The following is a 25816-nucleotide window of genomic DNA, read 5'->3' as shown; positions in this document are numbered from 1 at the left end:
TCCATCTCCAAAGACCACAGCTCATTCACACCAAGGAGAAAGGAATTCCACACTGTCCCAGAATTATCACACCAATAGGTATTAAATCACTCAGATTCAGAGCAACAATTGGGTAAATTGTAATTTTTTTATTGGAAAACAAATATACAACTTGGAATGGATTTGAGGCAAATTGTGCCATAAGCAGATTTTCTTTAAGTGGCTAAACAAAGTTTAAAAAGCAAGTAACAATAAAAGAAAATGTTTCTGGTACAACACCAGCAGTACAAAAAAAGAGTGTACGAGTACCTGGATAAAACACCCGTTTTGCAGTAGTGCAACTTGAAGTACACATTGTTGACTGTCCACAGTCCACGCTTCAACAACAACATGCTGACAGTTCCTACAACGACTTTAAAAGGCAAAACCCAGATGTTCCCTCACTTGACCAACTCCATCTAAGTTCAGATGTGCACAAGGGCTTGGATATATCCAGAGTAAGCCACATGCAACATGTTACTTGTTTTCTAAAAGAAGGTTTAAGGACAATGACAGAAGATAAGGGAAGAAAACATGGAGGAATGAAGTCCTAATTACTATACATGCATATTCTTTTGACAGTAGGGGAACCTTTTACAGATAAGTTACAAACAAAGAAAGGCAAATAAACAATTTTGTACAAGAAATTTAACACATTCTGTACAATGTCTTCACTTTGCTGTCATCATTTGTACAAACTCTGAAAAAATAAGAAACACAGAGTTATGAGTCAATGGCAAAAGGACAAAAGCAACCGTAACTCTAAACTGCATTTTCTATTCCTTTTCTGGAATTACACAGTAACAGAAGGGCTAGTTTATGGCCCAAGTTGGAACTTCAGAAATCACTGTATTTGGGATCCTTAAACACGAGCCAATTAATTAATGCTGGGGCTATGGATAATAGCTCACTGGTGGAATGCTTGCTTAGAATGTACAGGCCCAGACAGAGCTCATCACCAGCAACAGGCTGGGAAAGCAATCTAGGCCGAGTTTAGACTTGAATTTGGGATCTGCTGGGTTAGCAGTCAATAGTGTACCTTCAGTGGGGCAGCTATTTAACTTCTGTAAGGTTCAATTTACAACTGTTATGTCAGGAAGAATACAGTGAAAAAGTAAAAGGCAAAGATTAATTCCCTAGAGTCCTTTCCACGTCTAAAGCCATGCTTGCTGCAATAGGCATCCTCAAGTTCTGAGTAGTTTAAGACACTTTTGAATTCAAACAGTCTCAGACAAGAGTCAGAAAGCAAGCCAGAACCCAGTCAGACACAAGTCTACTTTACCCACCACCTTCTACAGAACAGTTCCACTCAAATGTTAATACCTTATTAAAATGTCCATTTTCTAGGTGCAGGTGCAGAACTGACATTCAAAATTCTTAGCTGAGTGATATAGTCTTGTTGGCAGACATTTTAAATGACCTAAGTTTAGTGAGAGTTCTCTTAGCACCCTCATTTGGGGGGTAAAGATTGCAGCTTTCCAGCTATGCAGCAGCCTCACAATTTAAGTGAGTAATCCAGAGTATGCAACTGTGACTCACCTTCATAGTTTACCTGACCGTCCCCATCGATATCTGCTTCCCTGATCATTTCATCCACCTCTTCATCTGTTAGCTTCTCTCCAAGGTTTGTCATCACATGGCGAAGCTCTGCTGCACTGATATACCCATTACCATCCTACAAAACGGTGCGAACAGATGTCTGAGGAATATCTGAACTGCACTATTAACCAACGATTTCATGGTAGAAGATCACGTCAAGTGGGGGCGGTGGTGGCAGATCTTTGTGAGTTCGAGGCCAGTCTGGTCTACAAAGTGAGTTCCAGGACAGCCAGGACTCCACAGAGAAACCCTGTTGGGGGGTGCGGGGAGAATATTCACATAAAGTGAGGAGAATCCACACTGGATTTATAAATGTCATTAAGTAGGATATCCATACATTCCAAAGGCAAGAAGAGCCATGACCTGGAGATCCAAGCTCACACTGACTTCTTAAGAGCATTCACCTGACCCTTCTGTTGGTTTAAACCACCAGAAAAGCCCTCTCCAAAGACTACAGGTAGGTCCCGTTAGCTCCATTTCAGTCTCTACACGTTCAGCCCTTGAACTCTACCTTATCAAACACGCGGAATGCTTCTCTAATTTCCTCTTCGCTGTCTGTATCTTTCATTTTTCTTGCCATCATTGTCAGAAATTCAGGGAAGTCAATTGTGCCGTTACCTGCAAACAGTGTGTACACATGTGAAGTGCAGTGCAAACACCTCTACAGCAAACCCGCCAGCCCCCCACCCACCCACCCCCTCACCCCGACGCAGACTCACCATCTGCATCTACTTCATTGATCATGTCCTGCAGCTCTGCTTCTGTGGGGTTCTGCCCCAGAGACCTCATCACAGTCCCCAGCTCCTTTGTTGTTATAGTCCCATCGCCATCCTTGTCAAATAGTGAGAAGGCTTCTTTGAATTCTGTCAGGAAGACGAAAATCCAAACATGCGCATTAACAATAATAAACCAGCCCTAAGATGTACTACCTCATCTGGTGGTGGTGCACCCTTGTTATCCCCGCACTTGGGAGGCGGAGGCAGGTGGATCTCTGTGAGTTTGAGGCCAGCCTGGTCTACAGAATGAGTTCCAGGGCAGTCAGGGTTGTTACACAGAGAAACCCTGTCTCAAAAACCCAAAAATGATGTACTAACTCTTCAAGAAGGCAAAGATGTACAGTATTTCAAATGGAGCTTCAATTCCTAGTAAGTCAGATGGAAAAACCTTGTGATAATCTGTCAAAATCTTTGGCCAACCAAATCACTGTGTTCATATTGAGCTACCAGAGAGTTTTCAAATCTTAGAAAATCCAATCTACAGATGCCTAGAGGTCCCTTCAAAGGTTAAAGGTATGTCGACAATCAACAAAATGTTTACGAAGTGGTATACAGTATAACGTTTGTCTCTGTTTCCATCTGTACTTTCCAGTTCACACCGTCTGTCTCTAGACCCACCTACATCTCCACTGACTCGTCCACTGACATCCAAGTATGTTCTAATTTTATAATCAGTTTAGTAATATACATCCCTCTGTGTCAACCCACTACTGATACTACTACTTATAGCACAAATTCACCAGCTGAAAATTTTCGCTTAACTTGAGTCATCCAAATGAGAGGTCAAAGTTCACAACTCTCTTGGCTTCCAGAAGAGCATTTTGATTTTCTTCCCACTTTTCATTAACAAGGCTCTGGTTTTTGTCTGTTTTTCTGGTCAAATGTTACCAGCTTTATCCTTTCAACCTCTAATCATTTCATCTATGCCCACTCACAGCAAATACCTTCATCTACTCACCTTTCTGACTGCCCAATAAAATAGCTTCCCCTTGGCTGACTTCAAGCAAGACATGTAACAAATAAATTCTATAATGCCCAGCAACTCCAAGGAAGTCATTTTAAGTGGTCCCCTCTGAAGCCTATAAATAAGTTGTATTAAATGCTACTGACTCTTTTTTCCACTTCTGCAACCAGTATTTGGTTCAAAGCTCCCCTCATCTTTTGCTTGTACTATTAAAACTGCCTCCTAATTGGGTTCTTTTGTGAAAACTACCCACAATTACCAGATACTAGTACCTTTCTTCAACATCAAACAATTGTTTAGCTGTTCGTTTAGATTAAGCATTGCTGACTCATCTGTAGTTACTCACTAGTCTCTCCACGTATATATACAGTTCTAGTCCACTTAAATATTACTTATTTCCTGAGGAACTCATCTATTATCAATCAGAAGCTTAATTAGGAATTGACTGCAATAATTGAATAATTGTACATAGTACTAACCTAGATCAACCTAATTACTAAACAAATCAAGGTGTTCCCCATCTACAGACAGGATTTGATGAAAACTGTCTAATTCACTAATTTATATACTTTTTGAAGTTCTAAGTGCCTTTTTACAAACAAGGTACACCTAGAAACAATCAGTGTAGGCACATAGCTTATCACCTACTAAATTACTACAAGGTTAAAATATTTAGAATTAAGTATTATTTATATTTTCTACCATCACACACCTGGCTATGATCATTAAGTACATAAACCCCCAATGTTTAAGATGCAACTAAGCTAAATAGTAGGAAATGGCTAAATTTACGCATTCTAGATCTCAAAGGTTTACAACATCCACAGGCCAGGCCACAGTGGTATACACCTGTAATCTGTAAAATGGGTGGGGAAGCTGGGCCAGGAGGATCATGAACTAGAGCCTGGGTCTTAGCTCAAATAAAAAAAGATTATTCATGCTATACCCACTATTTATATACACAAAAAAGGAAATAATGACATTATTTAAAGGACAAACTTATATTCATATACTAAAGGTTCTCCATTCTCTCATTTTGTTTTTTCTAGATAGGGTGTCTCTGTACAGCCCTGGCTGTCCTAAAACTAGCTCTGTAGACCAGGTAGACATTACTAGAGATCCATCTGCCTCTGCCTCTGCCTCCTGAGTGTTGTGATTAAAGGCATGTGCTTTTGTTGTTAATATTTGAAGGCTTTTTTTTTTTTTTTTTAATTTTCTGTGCATTGGTGTTTTGTCTGCATCCATGTCTGTGTTAGGGTGTTGGATCCCCTGGAACTCGAGTTACAGACAGTTGTGAGCTTCCATGTGGGTGCTGGGAATTGAACCCAGGTCCTCTGGAAGAGCAGTCAGTGCTCTTAACCACTAAGCCATCTCTCCAGCCCCAAGACTATTTTTATGCTAAAGACTCAGAGCTATGAACAACTCCTTTCAGACCTCTATCTCAAAATATATACTTTGTATCCATCTGTCTTTACAGTTCACTTGCTCTTCAAAACTAGCACAATCTGTATACACACACAGAAACATTTTATTCTAAGCATTAATTCCCATTAATTACCAGAAATACAAATCCAGGAGCTAAAATGTAAGCATGCAATAAAAACCCTGAATGTCATAGCTATCTTCTATAGCAGCCCCGTCATTATGTTCACTACTAATATAAACTGAGTAAGAATGTTGTTTTTAATCACATTTGGGCTTTGAAAGTTTAAGACTGAGGTAGATTTCATTTTTTTAAAAAAGTACCTTTACCTATAAGTCTTTCAAATGTCAAACAATAAAGTGCAGATTTGTAACAAAATTAACTGGTTATTGATGTCATACTAGAATGGGGATTCTTTAATAAAGCAATATAAATTTTAGTAATTGTTTCAACCTGAACAAGTCGGTTTTTTTCCTAGGCCAAGTTATTTACTGTTAGAATTTCTAAACAAATCTGTAGTAGTGATGATTACAGTATGAGGATAAAAACAGTTTCAACTGTTCACACAATGTTGCACTGTATGTCCCCAGCTGGTCAACCTTTCTTTCTGGAAGGACAAGTAGCCTTTAGACTCTAGAACATTACTGTCTACCAGTCATCTATCAGCTATGAGAAAAAAAAATATTGTGCCTCTAAAGCAGACCTTGAACTTTAGGAGGAAGGGCCTTGGTGATATTAGTACCACTGGGATATCTATGCAGTGTTCTGTATTCTTTTGGTGTTACACAACTCTGAGAACAAAATTTACCCTTTCAAAAAACATTTCTTTAGTACTTAGCATATATATGCCACCAATCTCAGCTAGAACTTACCTTGGAAAAATAATTTTCTGGTAATTACAGGAATTTTTTTTAATACAAATGCCACAAGTCATCGAAGACTATATCCTACTACACTGACCAGATAAAAAAAGCTTTTTAAAAGAACTATGTATTTAGAAGGACCAAACATGGTAGAAACCTTGAATGGATACATTTTCTCTCCCGAAATGTCTGTTGGAGGGACCAACATATCTGACTAGAAATATTGAGAAACAAAGGGCAGATACATGAGACAGTCAAGAGTTTCAGACAGCAAGCATTAGCCCAAGCTAGCCCCCCAAAGGGGGGCAAATACATGAGAAGAGCCGAGAGAAAGAAATCTTGGTAATTTATGGTGTAAGGAAGGTTGGAGTTGTTTAGCTTATGTACAGCTGTGACTATTCAATAGCATAACAAATCAGAAGTCAAAGCTCTGCCTTACTGCCTCAACATACACAACAGATGTACTTCACCAACCTGCAAAAGCAAGCCCTAGCTTTACATATATATTAAGCAGTTAAAACCCTATTTAAACTTTGTCTTTAATTCAGTAGCTTTTTACTTTACATAGTCATCAAATACTGGGTAATGACTATTCGAGGACTAGTCATTTCTAACAGCGTCCAGGTTTCTGGATTACAGAAACAGGTGATGGCTATTCGAGGACTAGTCATTTCTAACAGCGTCCAGGTTTCTGGATTACAGAAACAGGTGACATAGCTGAGCTTTAAAATGCTCAAGTAGCAGGGCAAGCTAGAGCCCTCGGGAGAGGAAGGTAGAGGGTCATAAATTCCAAACCAGCTCGTCCTTCAGAGGATGCTCAAGAGCAACCTGAGCGATACAGTTGAACTGTCTCAAAAATCCAAGTGCCAGGGATAGAACCAGTGCTAGAGCACTTGACTGGCATGCAGAAGGCCCTAGGTTCAATCCCCAGCACCAGAGAGGGAAAACCAAACTGCCACTGGGTTACTGGGAAAACTAAAACAGTGAAATCCGATACAAGTCTAATGAGGCCGAGCATGGTGGTGAGGCCTGTAACCCCTACATTCAGGAGGCAGGATCCAATGAGTTCCAGTCCAGCCAGTATCCTAACAGGACCTGGTTTTCGGAACCACATCATTTCAGAATTAGCAGAATAAACCCAAAAGTCCTGGCAGTTAAACAGCATAGCATAAAGACAATGGGTCTTAAGCAAGAATTTCTTTTCTCTCTTACAAAAGGTCCATCTCAATAGATGTCATAGCTTTCCCTACAGTGGAATTTGTAAAAGCTAAAAGAGTTATAAAAGCTGAAAAGAAACCAGAATACCAGTGACAATTGTTAAGTTTTCTCTAGGGAAATGGTTATTCACCAATCGATTATACAGATTGAATACTGCTTATCTGAAATGCTTGGGGTCAGAAATGTTTCATGTGTTATATATATCTTTACACACAACCAAAGTGCACTTTTATACAGTATTTTGGTTGTCCAAGCATTCTGACCACGACCCATCTGCATATGAAGTAGAATGCACAATCTTTTATTAATGGTGTCATGTTAGCACTCAAGTTTTAGGTTTTGGAGAACACCAGTCTTTGGGATTAGGGATTGCTTCATCTGTCCGTAGTTCTAAATGTAAAAACCACCAACTAATTAAAGTAGGGTAAATTCCATGTCCTTTTTCTCACTCTGTTTCAATTTAATTGAGTTACTGTGTGTATGTATGTGTATGTGTGTGTGTGTGTGTGCGCGTGCGTGCGTGTGTGTGTGTGTGTGTGTGTGTGTGTACTACTTGCCCCTTTTTGTTATGGTAACTATTTGAAGTTGCATACCTTTTGGACAGTAGTTAAAAAACAAAAACCCACAAAAAATAAAAATAAAATCTGCATATCTATTCTCATTCTCCCTCTACACACATACACACACACACACACACACACACACACACGCTTACATTCACACTTGTCAAAGCCGGTTCAATTACTGTATTTATACTACATTCAATTTGACACCATCAATGACATACATCAAAGTCAATTATTTTATCTAAGGATATTGAGTTTTGTTACTAAATTTATTTAATAAGCCCCAATGGCTATAATCCAGCAGGGTATTTCTTACCTGCAATCTGCTCTTCGGTCAGTTGGTCAGCCTACAAAGAGATCAGAAGGTGGGTTAATGATTTACAAGTATGCAGATGAACAGTTACAGCTCATGATGTGCTAGATCCCTAGACACAATGGGTAAGCAGAATGTGTACACACTGGTTTAACTTCATAGTTAAGCAAAGTTAACTCCAAGATTATGCCAAATACCTCAGAATGAACTGAAACTTTAAAAACCTAAAATTTATACACAATTAAAATATATCTAGAAATATTAGAACATTTAGGGTTCTTATTTTAAGCAGCAAAATCCTATAAAACCAGTTTCCTTTTTCAGTTAGACTACCACCACACCCCTTTTTAGAGACAGGATTTCTTTGCTTTTCCTTGGCTGTCGCTGAAACTAGCTCTGTAGACCAGGCTGGCCTCGAACTTAGAGATCTGCCTGCCTCTCTGCCTCCTGAGTGCTGGGATTAAAGACGTGCACCACCCTCTGGCATAGACTACCCAAATTTAAACTAACCTCCCATGGCAGCTTTTAAATATCAAATTACTAAAAACTGCCATTCAATGATTTAAGAATCTCAAATTGAAAAACCACTACCATAAATGGCTAAACATAATATCCTGACACCAAAGTTATTTCCCCAACCTAACTGAGGTTAGGGGGTGAGAAGTACCACTCACTTTTACTACTCACCTGACTGGCAGGCAAATGCAAAGAAACCCAGGATTCTAAACAAAATACACAGGTTTCTTGTTGCTACAGCCTCCACCTGTAAAAATATTCCAGTGCTCATGTATATTTACATCTAACACCTGTTATGTGGTTCTGAGAGGCGCTGCCAAACTGCTAATTTAAAATCCCACCAAGAAGCCGTGGTGCATGACTTTAATCTCAATGCTTAAGAGTTCCAGACCAGCCTGGTCTACATAGTGAGACCCTGTCTGGAAAAAAATAAAAATAAAAATCCCTACCAACATGGGGTTAAATGTACCATGATTACTCCATTATCTCGTTGAGGGAAGAAAAACAGCCTGGTCCCTCATGTTTTAAGTGAACATATCCCTGGGGAAGGGTTGAACCTTTATATGGAATGGCCTCACAGATTTCTCTAGGGCACAGCATAAGGATTTGAAAGAGAATCCAATAATTTTCCTCAACCATTTTGATTGGATTCATGGCAGCATGGTCATTAGCTGAAGGCCAGTCCAGGCTACTCAGCAAGACCTTAATTTAAAAAGCAACATTCAATTTAACCACACAACAATATAAACTGAATTTATTTCTCTCTAAAAAAAAATGTAGGTTCATCAATAAATACAGTGTTTGCCAAGCATGTTAGATCCTGGGTGCAGTTCCTAGTATTAGAAAAAAAAAGGGGGGAGGGGGTAAGGAGATGGTTGACTTAAAATTAAAATGCCATCCATTATGCTCAAGTGTACAAGAGCCTATGATTTTAAAAAAAAAAAGTATTTTCCCCCTCTAAGTACCAATCCTTTAGCACCCTGGTTTTTATAAGCTGTGGACATATTACTCAACCTCTCGGGGATTTCATCTACAACACCAATCATGTAGTTAATGATTAGCTATCAATGTGTATCAACTAACCAAACAACTCACAATTGCCATACAAAACGTAAAAAGCATGGCTAGACAAAGCCTTTTACAGCTAAACTCACTATGTTCCACACTAACTTTAAATTTACTTGCACAAACTGAAACCCAAAGGCACCAGCAGCACCCTAGAAACAAAATGAGGCACGTGAAATCAACTGAAATGATTTTAAGCCTAAAAATGTTAAGCTTAAATGTGTAGCAGGCATTGTAGTATGTGGCAATCAGAAGAAATGCATGTATGAATTAGTGCAGAAAAGCAGCCAGTGACTCCACTGATTTTATCTGCAATACTTGGGTGAAAGATGGGGGAGGGCTTATGTGCATACATAAAAAATGAGGTCTTAGGGAGACAAGACACTAACAATAAATAAATCTTCTAATAGTCTTAAGTTGGCTTATAAAGTCAAAATTTAAGGTCCCCAAACTGTCAGCTCCGTCTCCTGGCAAACATAATCTTAGGACACAGCAGAAAAACCAACTTCAAGGAATGAACCAGGCACACAGAAAGTAAGTTTCTCTCTCAGATAGCTTGAAAACCGATCAACTTTGCTTTCAAGGTTTCAGGAAAAGTTTTCTTTCTTGAGTTCAAAGTTTTAAAATAAACTTTACCAATAAGTTCTTGAATAAAAACTCCTAAAAATCAAGAGCTTAAAGCTTCCTGGCACTCAATTTTTCCAACTACTCTTCCTTCTATAGAGTGTCATTTTCTTAGAACCAAAATTAATTCTTTTGGGAAAATACCAGCTCATTAACATGTGTTTATCTCAATAAAGTGAAGACTAATTCACCAGAGAGATGACTAGTTCTTAACTCTTAATTCCGCAACCATTGATGTAATCCCTCCTGTTGTTCTTGTCATTCCAGAGATTTCCAATATACTTTCAGGTTCCACCCCAACCTACTGAACTAGATCCTGCCTTTTGGGTTACCATTGTAGACCTTTATCAAGAAACCAATCTGCATTACAAAGTCACCTGCATTGAATGCATTATGTACATTTAATCATTTTCTAAATAGCACTCAAAAAGGCTGAGAAGTGGTTAAAAAAATCTAGAGTACTTATCTGGATAAATTTATGTTTCTATGGGCTTTAAATTGAACACAAATGCTACATCTTCATCTATCTGTTCATTTCCCCAAATGCTACTTAGATACACATTAAAGGCTTCATTATTATTTTCTCCAATTATAGAAATTATTTGTTACCTGCATCAAAGGCTAAGTTATTTCTGTGAGAAAAAAAGAGGGTCTTTATTCTGACAGACGGTACTTTACTATAAAGCATCTTGAACCAAAAGAGAAACCTGTAGAACAAACTTCACACAAATCAAGACCTTTACTGAAAGCCTAAATTCTAGTTGAAGTTATACAATTCTATTATAATGAAGCCAAAGCAAACTCTTCTATTTTCTGAACCAGTCAAGATCTTTCAGCTTAGTGGAACAACTTAAACACAAAACATTTTCTACCTCTTCATATCTTTTATCACCCTGACCTCAATTAAATATATTCCTTCCAATAAAACTACATTGACTACATGTAACTCAAGAGCTTTCTAATAATTATATATACATATGTCTGTCCCTATAGGGTAATTTTTCTCTTTATCAGAGTCCGCAGAATCTAAGTCTAATAAATTATGAAGTAACCAGAACAGTTGTCATATAACAAAAAACCCTTAATGTATCAATGATGTATTTAACTAGAAAAACTTACTGGGGAAAAGGACCACTGTAAGATATAAACTATTCTCCAATAAAATTTTAAATTTTATCTTGGTAACTTAAAAAAAAAAGTGTCAATTACATGCCTATAATTTAGGTCCTATTTCGCCTTACAGAGAACAAACTCTGCCAGCATACTAAAATTCAGAAGTTATAATATATACCTAAACACAAAGAATTCACCAAACTTAAATGAATGCTAGCTCTCTCCAAGGTGAACTCTCCCCACACCCAAACAGGCTGGAGGTTTCAGTTGGCAAGGATCCCCCAACTAGAGTGTAAGATGTCACCTTGCCTCCTGGACACACCCATTGCTGTAACCACTTGGCAGAGGGAGTAAAGTAAGTATTGCAAATTGTCGCCCTCATTAATTATTTTTTTTTTAAGAGGAAACAGGAGGATCCCCTTTAAAAAAAAAAAAATCCTCTAAAATCTCCTGCTCTCCGGTATACTCTTTCACTGTCCACATCTTGACAGCCATTATTGTCTAAAGGAACTAAGAGCAGATGGCAACTTCCACACCAAAACACAAAGTCGTTTTCAAGGAACGCCGCGTGTGGTCGAGGTGAACAGGAGTGCACCCGCCCCTTAAATTGCTACTTTTAACACTTTCACCCGCTCGCTCTCGCCGTGGGCGGAACACGCCTCGGAGCCCCCAACTGAAGTTGGCTGCTTTCGCTTTAACGCGCTGTGTTATTTGGAGAAAGCGCCCGACTTCAAGCAAAAAAAAAAAAAAGCTTGCTTTCTTCGACGATTTAAAAAAAAAAAAATCAACATCCAGTCTGGTGCTGGAAGACAGCACCAGATGGGGTAGAACAAGCAGCGCTGCGGGGGGGTGGGGATGGGGGGGAGCTGCTGGGGCCCCCCTCCCCCGCCCATCCCCGCAGACCTCCGCAGTCCTGCAGGTGCCAGCGCAGCAGCTGGGGCGCGAGCCGAGCCCAGCAGAGCCGAGCCGGGTCGGGCCGGGCCGGGCGGTGGCTCCCCGGCTCCGCGCGCCCGCCCCACCCCCAGCCGCTGCTTCCCCGCCCGGGCTCGACCCACACAGCGCGCCCCCGGGCCCGGCTGGCCTGGCCTCGTGCGGGGATGCGGGGCTAACGGCGCCCGCTCGCCCCGGGGCCCCGCGCTCGCTCGCTCCCTCCCTTCCTCCCTCCCCCCGACTACCACCACCCACCCCCAGCGCATGGCGGCCGGGCGGACAAAGGCGCTTCCTGGCGCCCGCGCTCCGCGGCGGCCGTTGGCGGTTTGAATCCGGCCCCCGGGGCTGACCTTTCGAGCAGCTTGCAGCTCCGCCGCGCTCGCTCGCTCGCTCTCCCCGACCGACCCACGCCGCCCGCCCCGCACCCCCTCGATCCTTACCCCACCCCACCCCACCCCGCCCCGGCCAAGCCCCGCTGCGGTCCCCCCGACTCAGAGGAAACCCGGGGGGGGGGGAACCCGAGCGGGGGACACCTGCGACATAACCGTCGCGGGGGCCTCCTGGCCTCTTTGGCGCCATCCTTCTGGCTAAGTGGGCTCCTCGCGGGTGTCCGGGAGCGGAGGTCCCCCTCTCCTGTCAATGCGCCCCGGCATCTCTGCCCCACCGGCAGCTCGGCGACGCACTCACCATGCTGCAAGGGCTACCGGTTTCCGAGACGCGACCACACAACCACTCGGCTCGCTCGCTGCGCTCGGACTAATTCTCCTCCCCGGCCCCCAGCGCCTCATAAACACCTCCCTCCGCCAGATCCCTCCGCCTCACGCCAGATAACGGAACACAGCGAACGAGTCCCGGCCACCACCCCCTCCCCCCCGCCCCGCCCCCCCCCCCCCGGCTCTCCGGGAGACCCCCTTGCTCCACAGGCACTTGGCAGACCCAGGCAGGAGGTAAAGGGGAGCAGGGGGACGGATGACGTAAGTGGGTCTCATTCCCAGGCAAGCCGTTAGAAGGCCGGGGGAATCGCGCCCGGGAGGCGCTACTTTGCGGCGCGGAGGAGCACCGCGGCGGCGACGGGCACGGCGGCGGTCGTTGAGCCGGCTTCTGATTGGCTGGTTTGTACCTGCAATGCGTCACTTGCTCTCGCAGTCGGAACGCGCTGCGGCTGCTGCTGCCGTTGCTGCTCCGGCCGCGCTGTCCTGGCAACTGCGCCAGGAGGCAGCGTGGCTTTTCTTTGCGCTTGGCTGGAGGACCTTCCTCCTTCACCCGGTCCTCCCTGCCGCAGGCACACATACACATCTTCCCGCCCCGTGTGGAGGTGTCGTTGTAAACAAGCTAAGCCAATAAAAATAAAGCTGAAGGACCCCCACTAATCATCATCCACCCGGCGCCCAGCTTCTCAGTATTGCTGCGTCTTGGAAGCCGTTCATTTTCTGTTTTACGGTGCAGAACCCATGCAGCTCAGCTAACAGACTAATCAGAAAGGGGCTTCCGTTTACACTTCCCCTTTGCTTTCCTTGCCCAGCAGTAATTTATCAGAAAGCCACTCACTCAGACTCACAGTATCTGAGAGCTTGTGGGGCGGGTCTCCCCCAGTAACCCCTTTGAAATCAGAAGCCCAAAGCGGACAGCCCAAAAAGGATGCCGGAAGTTGAAGAGGAAATAAGGGTCTAAATACTCAAAATATAGTGCCCAGAGAAGATTGATGGCGTAACCACGGCCCAGAAAGAATTCCGAAGATGGCGAAGCCAGAAAGAACTTCCCAGTAAAAAAAAAAAAAAAAAAAAAAAAAAAAAAGCCCACACAACCACGCAGACCCTTGAAATCTAGAGAACAATATTTTTTAAAAGGCAAGCCAAGATGAAACCTCACCTACTGAAAAGAAGCCTGCCTTCACGATCGTTTCCTATTTGGCAAGAACATTTTCGATGCTAACAGCTATCAGCGTTCACTTTGAGAGCTTCAGCTGAATTTTACCTCCTTTACCAAAATTAAACATCCCCTCACACCTTTAAACATTTTTAAATGAAGGCAGAGCTGGGCCCTCTTTCGATCATGCAAACCAGACCTTAAGTGGCCTTCTAATGAGCTTTTGACAAACCTGAGACTCTTTCAAATGAACGCCCACTCAATGAAAACAAACACACCACCACCTCAGATTTCTATTTCTGTTGTCCTGGCCAATGATACTGGGAGGAAAGAGAGGTAACCAGCCTTATCCTAAATGAAAAAAAAAAGATCATTAAGTGATAATATTACTTTAAAATGGGCACCTCTACTTAAGAATCTGAGGCCACCATTCCAGTATACTGCGTTCTGGTAACTTCCAAGTTTTTCCAAGGTATACCTCAGAAATTTGTCCTCCTCAGATCTTCAGATAGAAGACCTACTAATGATTTTTTTTTTTCCTTTCAGCTGACTCACTAAAAATATTCTCTCTTTACACAGCACCCCATTAGCATTGCAGTGATTTTACATATGAAATTTTTAGCGGTGGGAAATTGAATGACAAAATGAATAATCACCTCCTCTAGGGAAGGGATTTTTAAGAGGGTTGGTGCATAATGTATAATAAGTCTAATATACAGAAGTGTGCTTAGAGAGTGTGGAGGTGCCCAGATGCTTGTTAGAAAGAATATGGGAATGATTTTTTGAAAAAAAAGAATGAAGGAGCCAGTGGTGGTGGTTCACACCTTTAATCCCAGCACCAGGAGGCAGAGGCAGGCGGATCTCTGTGAGTTTGAGGCCAGCCTGATCTACAGAGTGAGTTCCAGGATAGCCAGGGCTACACAGAGAGACCTTGTCTCAAAAATAAATAAAGGATACAGGAACGTCCTTCCAGGTTTCTTAGGTTGGATTTTGGTAAAAGCTCTTTTGCATAACCTTCCTTGCCGACCTCTCAAGAAGAGAAAGAAAATAAAAGTCAAGGGTTACATTTAAAGCCATTGTGGTTTATGTGTATTTGAGAATGTTCCAAGTCAATTTATTTATAGAGCACTTGTCTTCCGAAACATGACATAGAGCACTGCCTAGCTCCGGCAGTAGCCAGCTGAGAAGCAAAGTCAGCGATGACCACCCCGTCGGAGCCTGGGCCGTATCTTTTTTCTGTCCGGTTCCCATGTGAGATCTTAGCGTTCTCTACCTTTGCCCATCTTGGGAAAAATGAGAATGGACTTCCTCCCTCCACCGCCTCTTCCTCATTTGCAGAATTGAGATACCACAAGTCTTATCTTTGGACAACTTCCTCCCCATGGCCTCTCTCTTCTAGCCAGTTTTGCTGGTGAACAGGAGCAGAGGGGCAGCCATCATGACATTCTTGAATATAGGGCTTCTCAACAAACTGAAAAAATTAAGTCCTAAATTTTCCAGGGCATTGACCGTATGTAACAACTCAACTTCTCTTCTGTGCGTCTAGACTGTGCACTAGGTATGTAACCTCGAAGGAATTGGGAAGCCAGGACAGAAACCACTTTCTTCTGTAGTTCAGAGACTAGGAGACCTGGTTGAGAAAGTTAAGCCGTTTTTCCTTTAGTGAGGCAAAACAGGGTTGATGTTAGCTTTCCATCACTGTGACAAAATACTTCTCAAAAGGACAAAAGAGCTAGAGCTCCTGCTTCTGAGGCTTCCCGGTCACTTGGCTCTGTTGTTTGGGGCCTCTAGTGCCGGGGAGAATATCCTAGAAGCAGCAGGAGACAGAGCAAAGCTACTCTTGGCAGCCAAGAAGCAAAGAGAACTTGCTTTTCTGATCAAGCCACTCCCCCAAACCCATTAATCCGTGAAGCCATGAATGAATGAATCTATTTGGGAGGTCAGAGCCCTCGTGGTCCCATCACCGCAAAAGGTCCCAACTCCGGGCAATGTTGCCTGGATACCAAGCCTTCCACACAGGAGTTGTTATAGAATATCTATGATCCAGTCCAGGGCTAGAGAGATGGCTCAGCAGTTCAGAGCTTTAGCTGCTCTTTCAGAGGACTAGAGTTCAGTTCCCAGCACCCACACTGGGCAGCTCACAGCTGCCTGCAACTCCAACTCCAAAGAATCCAATGCCCTCTTCTGGCCTCTGCAAGCCCAGACACTCATATTCATGCAAGAGTACACACACACACACACACACACACACACACACACACACACACACCCTAAATGCTAACAGACAGGAATCCAGCCAGATCATGTTTTGCATTCTACTGCATTCTCAGTTCAGTAAGGGTTGAAGAATATAGGGAAGGAACTAAATCATCCCATCATCCTAAATCGCTCATGCTCATACACAGAGGAAAAAGGGAGGGCCTTCAATCCTTCAATGTTGATGTTGACATACTGCTACTCTTTTATTTGCTCATCAAAAAAATTTTGAAATATTAGTTTGGGGTTCTTAGAACCGACAGGTTTCTGAAGCTGTTGAACATTCAGTGCTAAAACCAGACCCTTCCAGGAAAATCGGGGTGTTTGATCATCCTAAAAACCTTGACCACTCATTCAGTAAATACCAATAGCCTGTTAGACACTCTAAATGCATTGTGATGGAAGTGAACATGGGAAGCCATGGAATATACTAACGGGCAAGGGAGACACTTTCTAGACACTTAGTATCTCTGCACTTTCTGTTGAGGCAACAGATGACAAGGAACAAAAATTCGTCTCCTGGTTCTGGAGGCTGGGAGTCCAAGAACATGGTTCCAGCACTTGGTGTGGTCTAAGTACCTTCTTGCTCCATCATGGCATGGTGGAGGGCTTCACTGTGTGACACACACCAAGCTAGTTTGTGTCTGTCTTCTTACACAGCCACTGATGGGCACCCTGATCTGATGTAATACTGATGGCTTCCCAAAGGCCACACCTCCAATTACCAGCGACATGAATTTGGGATTTAAATTTCACATGTGAGTTCTTAGAGGGCACATCCATGTAACACTCGGGAATCTGAGTGGAGGCGGAAGAGGAGGAAAGGGGTGTTTTAGGCCACGTGACAAAAAGATAAAGGAACAAGGAGACGTGATCATTGCTCTGTCTGTCATCATGTCATCTCCAGAGAGCTAACGTGCATCCATCCCTAGGAGAGTTTGACTCCCTGGCACCCACATAAAAGCCAGACCTGGCCATGATGCCTGTGACCCCAGCATTAGGGAGTAGAGTCAAGCTGATCCTGGGTGCTTAACTGAAACGTGAGCTTCAAGTTCAGAGAGACCCTGCTCCAGGAGAATAAGGCGGAGTGACAGAGGGAGACCCTGCTCCAAGGGAATAAAGGCGAGTGACAGAGCAGGACATCCAACATCCTCCTCTGGTTTCCAGGTGTATATATACAGGGACACACACACATACACGCACATACACATACACACACATACACAGACACACACACTCACACACATACACACACATACACCATCACTTTGTATGCTAACCTACAAATTAGTTTCAAACAAAACAAGTTTGGTAGACATGGTTGCATGCACTTTTTTTTTTTTTTTAGACAGGCCCTTACTACATGGATCTTCTGTCCTGGAACTCACTATGTAGACCATGCTGGCCTCAAACTCACAGATATCCACCTGCCTCTGCCTCCCAAGTGCTGGAAGTGCTGGGATCAAAGGTGTGCACCACCACACCACACCTTCCCCAGGGTTTTCTTTTGTCATTGTGTGATCTTGTTTATGTTATTTTTAAATTGAGTTTCTAATTGTTTTTGCCTCTCGTCTTATTTAGAAAATATATTAGCACCATGAAATTAAGAATTAAAGCAGCTAACCACCAGATAATTAAGCTTAAACAAAGTGTGTTTTTATTCTCAGGATGTTTGTTCAGAAAAGAGTTGATCTTGTTACGTCATTGGTAGCACAGAAGACTGCATGGAGATGTATCTGCAAATGTACCTCAAATTGCTTACCTCATTTTCTTTGTAGTGACTTGGTTTCTGAATACTGTAAGACTGACAGGTGAAACTGGGGACGTCGGTCCTCAAGACTTGAAGATTGGCATTATTGGAGACTGCTCCCTTTTCTTCCTTATCTTTTCCCATTCTCATTGGTTGTCCAGCCCATCTTTCCAGGCTCCCCTTGTGGAACTTAGGGGAGATGGCTGTCTGCTCTGAAGGGCTTTAAATGGTCTAACTAAACTGCCCTACACAGAGGAAAGATGTCGTTTGACTCCCGGGTTTATTCCACGGTCACTTGACCCCATTGCTTTTGGAATTGTGGTGAAGCAACATGTCATGGCCCTGAGAGTTCACGGCCAAGGACATCTGTTCACTTCATGCTGGCCAGGACACAGAGAACAGAGAGGAAGGGGCTGGGTCCCAATGTCCCCTCTCTGAATTGTTTTTGCATGTTCTATTTATGATATTGCTATTTCTGCCTTCATGCATGCTAGACAGACATTTTACCAACTGAGCCACACCCCTAACCCCCAACAGTGATATTTCTAAAATATTAAATTCAGCTTACCTGTAAAATATCTGTATTCTAGGTTTGTCTGTTCATTTCTTTAGAGCATCGTTGAGTTTGTTCCTCTATTTCTTGTGTTTATGATAACCTAGAATATAGTTCTAAACACTTGACAAGATTCAAGTTGAAGACTCTAGGAAAAAATACTTCACATGTGCTATTTGTATATTCCACATTGTGTACTCTAAAGAGCATGTGAGAGCATCGTATATTCCACATCGTGTACTCTAAAGAACATGTGAGAGCGTTGTATATTCCACATTGTGTACTCAAAAGAGCACGTGAGAGCATTGTATATTCCACATCGTGTACTCTAAAGAGCATGTGAGAGCGTTGTATATTCCACATTGTGTACTCAAAAGAGCAAATGAGAGTGTTGTATATCCCACATTGTGTACTCTAAAGAGCATATGAGAGTGTTGTATATCCCACATTGTGTACTCTAAAGAGCATATTAGAGTGTTGTATATTCCACATTACATACTCTAAAGAGCATATGAGAGCGTTGTATATTCCACATTGTGTACCCTAAAGAGCATATGAGTGTTGTATATTCCACATTGTGTACTCTAAAGAGCATGTGAGAGCGTTGTATATTCCACATTGTGTACTCTAAAGAGCATATTAGAGTGTTGTATATTCCACATTGCATACTCTAAAGAGCATATGAGAGCGTTGTATATTCCACATTGTGTACCCTAAAGAGCATATGAGTGTTGTATATTCCACATTGTGTACTCTAAAGAGCATGTGAGAGCGTTGTATATTCCACATTGTGTACTCTAATGAGCATATGAGAGTGTTGTATATTCCACATTGTGTACTCTAAAGAGCATGTGAGAGCGTTGTTCTACTAGCAATGATAGTAAATTGGATCACTTAAGATGGCAGACCTCATCATGGGATGTACTTTCCACTTTTAACTAATAAGTGGTTTGTGGGGCAACACTCTGTCCCTCTATAGAGATCTGGTATTCTTATAACTCCTTAGCCCTTCTCTTTTTTTGTGAACATTAGTACAGTTTTGGTTTTCTCTCTCTCTCTCTCTCTCTCTCTCTCTCTCTCTCTCTCTCTCTCTCTCTCTCTCTCTGTGTGTGTCTTAGTTTTATTTATTTGTTTGTTTGTTTGTTTAATGTGTATGAGTGACCTGTCTTGTCTTCACACACATAGGAAAAGAGAATCAGATCCCATTATGGATGGTTGTGAGCCACCCTATGGGTGCTGGAACTTGAACTCCAGACCTCGAGAAGAGCAGCCTGTGCTCTTAACCGCTGAGCCATTTCTCCAGCCCCAGTGTCTTAGTTTTTGATGCTCAAGTCATACCAGATTTGGTCAGTGTGAGCAGTTCGGATCAACTCCTATGTCCTTTTGCTGTGGCTCTATCAATTTTGGAGTTCTGTTTGGCTTTCTGGTACAAAATGTCCCAAGTGTAACTTGTATTTTCTCTGACAACTCCTAGAAGCCACCTTACTCAAGGATCCGCAGGGACTTTAAATGCATCCCCCCCCCCCAACACACTACTCACTTTAAACACATTAAAAGTCATCATTATGTGTTTATTTTCAGCCTGTTCATAAATGCTTGGCTGGCTATCTGTTGGTCCTCACAACTTCTTAACACAGCCTTTATCCTGGTGCCTTGTTCTCTAGGCGAACTCTGAGTAGACCTGAGCATTTTAGGTTCTTCCCCATGCTGTCTCCTGTGAGAGAACCCTGAACCGGACTGGAAAACCCAAAGCCCATGGGAAGCCGGTGGAAGGAGGCTTAGAGGGGCTTAGAGGGGCCACACACTCACTGTCATTGCTACTTAATGCTCTTCCTACTGGACGGAGGGGACCAGGGAGAAGAACTTCACGTTGAAGTTCAAGAAATCTTTTTTTTTTAATAGAAGTGGAAGTTCCTATTCTAAATGTAAATGTAAAAGTCTACAAATATGAAGCTAGACTATAACATGTTTAATCTAGGAACTCAGAGCATAAAAATGTGTGTGTGGGGGGGGGGGTGTTGATAGTCTAAAAACTTTGAAGGGCAAGGTTTAAATTAGGGTTTTTTTGTCTTGTTTTGTTTTGTTTTTGGGGGTGTGGGGTGGCCAAAAAGATGGCCCAGCAGCTAAGAGCACTTGCTGCTCTTGCAGAGGACCCAGGTTTGATTCCTAGCATTCACAAGGCAGCTCACAACCATCTATAAGTCCAGTCCCTGGAGATCCAACATCTTCTGGCCTCTGTGGGCACTACATGCACATAGTACACTTACATGCAGGTACGATACTCACAGACATAAAATTAAATTAAAAAACAACAACAACATGGCTTTTAGAATAGAATGGAATTTTGAAACAGATAATGAAGAGAAATAATCTCTTGTCAGATAGAAAGTAAAAGTTAGGTTTGAAAAAGTAGTTTTACTGCTAAGAGTCAAACTGAAATCCTAAGATCATGCAAAATTTGCAGATCCCACTAAAATAAGCTAAGATATATTATGTCATATTTATGTACGTATTAATAATCTATCAGTGAATAGAAAAGCTGAGTATTTTTACATATGCCATATGCTAAATGTAGGAGCGGACACATACAAGATAACAAGACAAAGAAGATAACCAGAACCTTCCGTCCAGACAGAGGTTAAAGCAGGCTTTATTAAAGATAATGAATGAAAGTGGGGGAAGTAGCACACATCTAAATTCCTAGCAGAGGCAAGAGAAGCAAGACTTCAAGGCTAGCCTGGGCTATGTTTGAGTCCAGCCAGGGACCCTGTCTCCAAAAGTAAAAGAATGAAGATTAAGAATCCAATTTCCGCCGGGCGGTGGTGGCGCACGCCTTTAATCCCAGCACTCGGGAGGCAGAGCCAGGTGGATCTCTGTGAGTTCGAGGCGAGCCTGGGCTACCAAGTGAGTTCCAGGAGAGGCGTAAAGCTACACAGAGAAACCCTGTCTCGAAAAACCAAAAAAAAAAAAAAAAAAAAAAAAGAAAAAAAAGAAAGAATCCAATTTCCAAATGAGCTGTAAATAGAGAGATTCCTTGAGTTGTTGTTTTCTTGAATAAAGCATGACTTACCGAGTCGGGTTAAGTAGCCGGTCTACTGGTATTGGAAGGTTGTTATGTTCTCCTGGTATCCATGTAATGGATCCAGTGTAATGCCTGGCTGTAGATGTGATCAGAAGTAAGGTTATCTGAAACATCTTGGAAGGAAGAGAATTACTTTCCACAGGAGAGAGAAATGATAAACTTGAATTCCTTGGAGGTTTTAAGAAGAGAGGGGGAGTCTGGAGTTTGAAGAGAAGACTTAGATGTATGTCAGACAGTCTCGGGGCCTCCCTCACCCTCTGTGTCAAGGGGGGTCAGACCCCTTAAGACTTGATGCCTTGTACTAGTCTAGGCTGATTCATTCCTGAGATACAACACATTCAAGAGTACATACTTTAACTATGTGTATTTACTACAGGATTATTGAAGCAACTTAAAACCCTGATGACAATAAAGTTCAAAGACCGGGCTGTGGCCCAATTTAATTTGGACACCCAGGCCTTTGGTTGGATGCTGCTTTAAAGTTCTATGGACCAGCTGGGGCTCAGGGGCGGGTAGGGTGGCACAAGCTGGCAATCCCAGCTCCTCAGGAGGCTGAGAGAGGGTAATAACCTGAAGATTGAGGCCAGCCTGGTCTATATAGCCAGTTCTAGGTTCTCCAGGGCTGTATAAGGAGATCCTTTGGAGGAAGGAAAAAAAAAACTAATTTAAAAATAAAAAAGAATTTTTAAATGTGAAAGTTGTTACCTTATAGACTGGACACAATACTGTCATTAGCAGTAGGGACTCCGTTCTTCTGAAACTGACATTCAGTGACAACCCTCAGCCACTAGAACTTTATGCCTTTGACTCTGGAGTCCACGATGCAGTAAAATAACAACACAAAAGGAACTTGCCTAGAGAGATAGGATCTCTTCAGGCATTAACTTTTCTAGCCCTTCAGACAACAGCTTTAATATATTAAAGTATGCTGACTGGCCTTGAGGGATTGGAAGAAATGGCCTGCCTAGGACCTTCCTAGCCCCAGCACTCTGAATACCCGACCCAGGCACCAATTTTCTTTGTAATATTTGCATTTGTGCATTGCAGCACTCGGGGAAATACTAGGCACACTGCTCTCCTGCAGGCTGCCTCTCCTCAAGGGTCTGCTGTAGGTAATTTTCTAAATTGCAAACGCAAAGTCCTGCCCCCAGCCTCCACCTCAGAGGGCAGCATATTGGTAGTTCAGCGGTATGCAATGAGCTAATGCCCTGTCAGCCTGTTACTATGCGACAAAGGCGGAGGTCAATTATGACTCCCCGCAGTGACCCACAGCATCTCTCTAGCCTTTCACCGCAGCCTGTTTTGAAGAGCAGACACTTTCGAATTTTTAAAGGGAACCAGAATTATCATTCCAGTGATAAACCGCCATACAGACAGACATTCTTTTATGACTCACTGGAGTGCAGGTCTTAAGAGGTTATGCATTCGGTCTCGGCATTTATTAAAGAGAGTGAAGACAGATAGATCAGAGAACAAATCCAACATTGCACATCACAGATGCCAAGCACAACAGAATTATCTTCCAATATTAATATACAGGCTCCATAACCCACGGGGCAAAACCATGTTTTATTCAAGAAAACAACAAATCAAGTAATCTCTCTATAGAAAGCCATTTACAGCTCATTTGGAAATTGGATTCATAATCTTTAATAAAGGCTGTTTGTACCCATGATGAAGGAGTCTCAAATAAATAAAACTGGAAGCAATGATAAATTAACCTTTCAGCCTGTGTGTGTTTATGATGCTGTAATCATTCAAACCCACTGAAGACAGATTTGTTTTACCAGTTTCCTAAATTCAATCCAATGAGCTCCTGGTTCTTATACAAAACCAATTCATATTGTCAAGCGACAGCAAGGAAAATTAATATTATGCTGGTTCTTCTTATCCAAGGGGACTTTACCAAATGTAAGTAATGATACACGCTGTTTCCATCCAGAAATCTATTATTTAGATGTAAATTCTAAACACGTGCTCAGATACTCTTAAAGTGGCAATAAAACAGAAAGTTGACCCCTGGGGGAACATGTCATCCCCAACCGACACGCTATAAAAAGAAGCCCAGGGCCTTGGTTAGAAAATACAGAGCCATGCTAGGATTTCGTAGAGACACCAGGATGACAAAGCCTTCCATTTAACCATCAGGGCTCATTAGCATCATGGAGTCGGTGGCTGGAAGCGGGTGGAGGTCTTGTGCTCTCTCCCTGGCACCATGAGCTGCAAAACAGCCAGGACACAGCTTCACCCCAGAGCAACAGCGTTCCACCTCAGTAGAGGCCCCCGCGGGACCGAACCTCCCTGCTCCCTGCTCCAGAACTTCCTACTGATTCCCTTTCAGTCCCTGAGATGGCAGCTTCCCTAGGAAATCCCAAATACTTTCCTCAGGGGTGGGGCTGGGAGACACCCCCACCCCCAAGACACCCATTCCATTATGTCCACCTGACTAAATGATGTGAAGGTATTTTTCTTCCCTAGAATCCTTGCTGTTTGGAAGGCTACCTGAGGCCACACGGGACAGACTGGAGACAGGTTTTATATACGGCAGGCACTGTGCTTCACTCCGCTCTGCCTTGTTTTCGGTTGAGCAGACTGACTGAAAGGGGGGGCGGGGGGGGCGGGGATGATGATTCCTCAGGGGGGAATGTGGGAGGAAAGGTAAACAGTGCCTGTGAACTGCCAAGAGGCTGCCCAGGACCAAGAAAGGAGCATTCTCTCTGTCTCAGTCACGGGGCAAATATTTACCAAGCTGAGACTCTGCACAGCACTGTCCCGCAGCTGGGGATGGCTTTCCAGGACCTAGAATTAGGATTACCCAGGCTTCCCCTTTTCACCTAGTTGAGCCGGTGTTGGGGAAGGAGAAGAGGATTTCAGAGAAAAGCAACCCGAGCGGGTGTAGATCCCTTGGCAACACATAAGAAGCTGCTGCCTTGGAGTTGCTTCTCTGAAGTCAGGTTTCCTCATCGGCAGCGAAGGATAATACCGTTTATCTTGGAGTGTTACTAGAAAAATGAGAGGTAGCAACCCGTGTCTTGGCACCAAGTCCCCCTGCACCACCCCGACCTCACGGTCCCAGACCTTATCCAGGATGGGGCATTTGTCATCTCCATCCAGTACTCCCCTTTCTCCACGTCCTTGTGAGGCCCAGCAGAACAGGAGATACACCTTGCTGACTTTCGGGCTCCGCATTTCCCTGGGCGGGGGCGGGCGTGGGGGCGGGGGTGGGGGCGGGGGTGGGGTGGATCCAGCAGCATCTCCCTCCCGCTCCTGCACCATTCTGAAATAGAAGAGAAGCCTGGCTCTTCGGCTCCTTGGCTAGCTTTCCCTTCTCTCTGCTCTGTTCTCTGCTGCACTCCGGCTTGCAGCCAGAAAGAGCCCACAGTCTCCCCTCCCCAGTGTTTCTTATATCTCCACACCCCTCCGCCCTATGGAGGGGAAGAAATCAAGGCTTGACAAGAGAATGCTTCAGAATGCCCCAGCACCCACCCCTGCAGCCTCTTCAGACCTTAGCCTGGCTGAGAGGAAGGGGACAGGCCTCCAGCCCGGAGTGTCCGTTTCCTCTGCAGCACGTCCCCTCCCCCAGCACTGAACCAACGCAGTGTTCTGGAGTTTACGGCATTTCACAAGTGCCATGCAGAAGCGTTTACAGAACTGAGCTAGCCTGGTCCTCCGAATCTGGATACAGGCTACATCCTATTAGCCCTAGCTTACGAATGTGGAAACTGAGGTTCGGGATGGTTAAGATGCTCCTCCAAGTCCCAGCCAGAAGGCACTTGGGATGAGATTCAAGGGCCCCAGTCTGTCTGACCCCAGAGCCCACCCCCTAGGCCTCAGCAGGCAGCCTCTGTAGCAGGTGGCAGGCAGGGAGCTGACTCACGGCTTTCCATTCACTCCGTTCTGTTTTCTGCATTCACATTTGCTTCAGCCTAATGAACAAATATCGCATTATGCATTTTTCATTTTGCAGACATCTACATGAGCTGCCCACAAACCCAAAGAGTCACAGCAATGCAGTGACAGATTAACAGCCTGGCTAGGGGGTGAGCTAAAAATAGATTCAGAAATGATCTAAATCAAGGATCCTTAAGCAAGGGTTCAAGAAAGGGGACTTCTGGTGAGACAGTCGAGCCCTGAATCGTAAGTACATATGCATATCTTCCTAGGGCAAGGGTCCAGATCCTCCACCAGATTCTCAAAGAGATTTTGAACCCCAAAGGGTTAAGAACTGGACACGGTCTGGCCAAACCCAGGCCTCTTATTGCCAGGCTCCCTCCTGGCTGTCCTGTGAGGCGGCACAATTTGTGGGAGAGACAACCCAGAG

The 25816-nt window shown here is 43.4% G+C and overlaps 1 protein-coding gene across 1 annotated transcript; it reads right to left on the bottom strand.

Moving 5' to 3' along the window:
- Positions 1-108: 108 nt before the first annotated feature.
- Positions 109-12793, bottom strand: Calm2 (calmodulin 2). Its single transcript, XM_059248216.1, has 6 exons — positions 12676-12793; positions 7744-7774; positions 2337-2480; positions 2129-2235; positions 1558-1693; positions 109-718 (listed from the first exon to the last, which is right to left on the bottom strand). The coding sequence occupies exons 1-6, from the start codon at positions 12676-12678 to the stop codon at positions 690-692; spliced, it is 450 nt and encodes a 149-aa protein (XP_059104199.1). The 5' UTR covers positions 12679-12793; the 3' UTR covers positions 109-689.
- Positions 12794-25816: the final 13023 nt, after the last annotated feature.

This window comes from Peromyscus eremicus, chromosome 22, assembly GCF_949786415.1.
Source record: "Peromyscus eremicus chromosome 22, PerEre_H2_v1, whole genome shotgun sequence".
NCBI classification, from domain to species: Eukaryota; Metazoa; Chordata; class Mammalia; order Rodentia; family Cricetidae; genus Peromyscus; species Peromyscus eremicus.
Note: the sequence above shows the minus strand (reverse complement) of the source record. Positions and strands in the feature narration are given on the sequence as shown.

What these genes read in the sequence shown, in the direction of transcription:
- Calm2 (XM_059248216.1), bottom strand. An exon ending in CAATGAAGTAGATGCAGATG is followed by an intron (nt 2,236 to 2,336) that starts GTGAGTCTGCGT and finishes CACTGTTTGCAG; the next exon opens with GTAACGGCACAATTGACTTC. An exon ending in CGGTCAGGTAAACTATGAAG is followed by an intron (nt 719 to 1,557) that starts GTGAGTCACAGT and finishes TTATTTTTTCAG; the next exon opens with AGTTTGTACAAATGATGACA.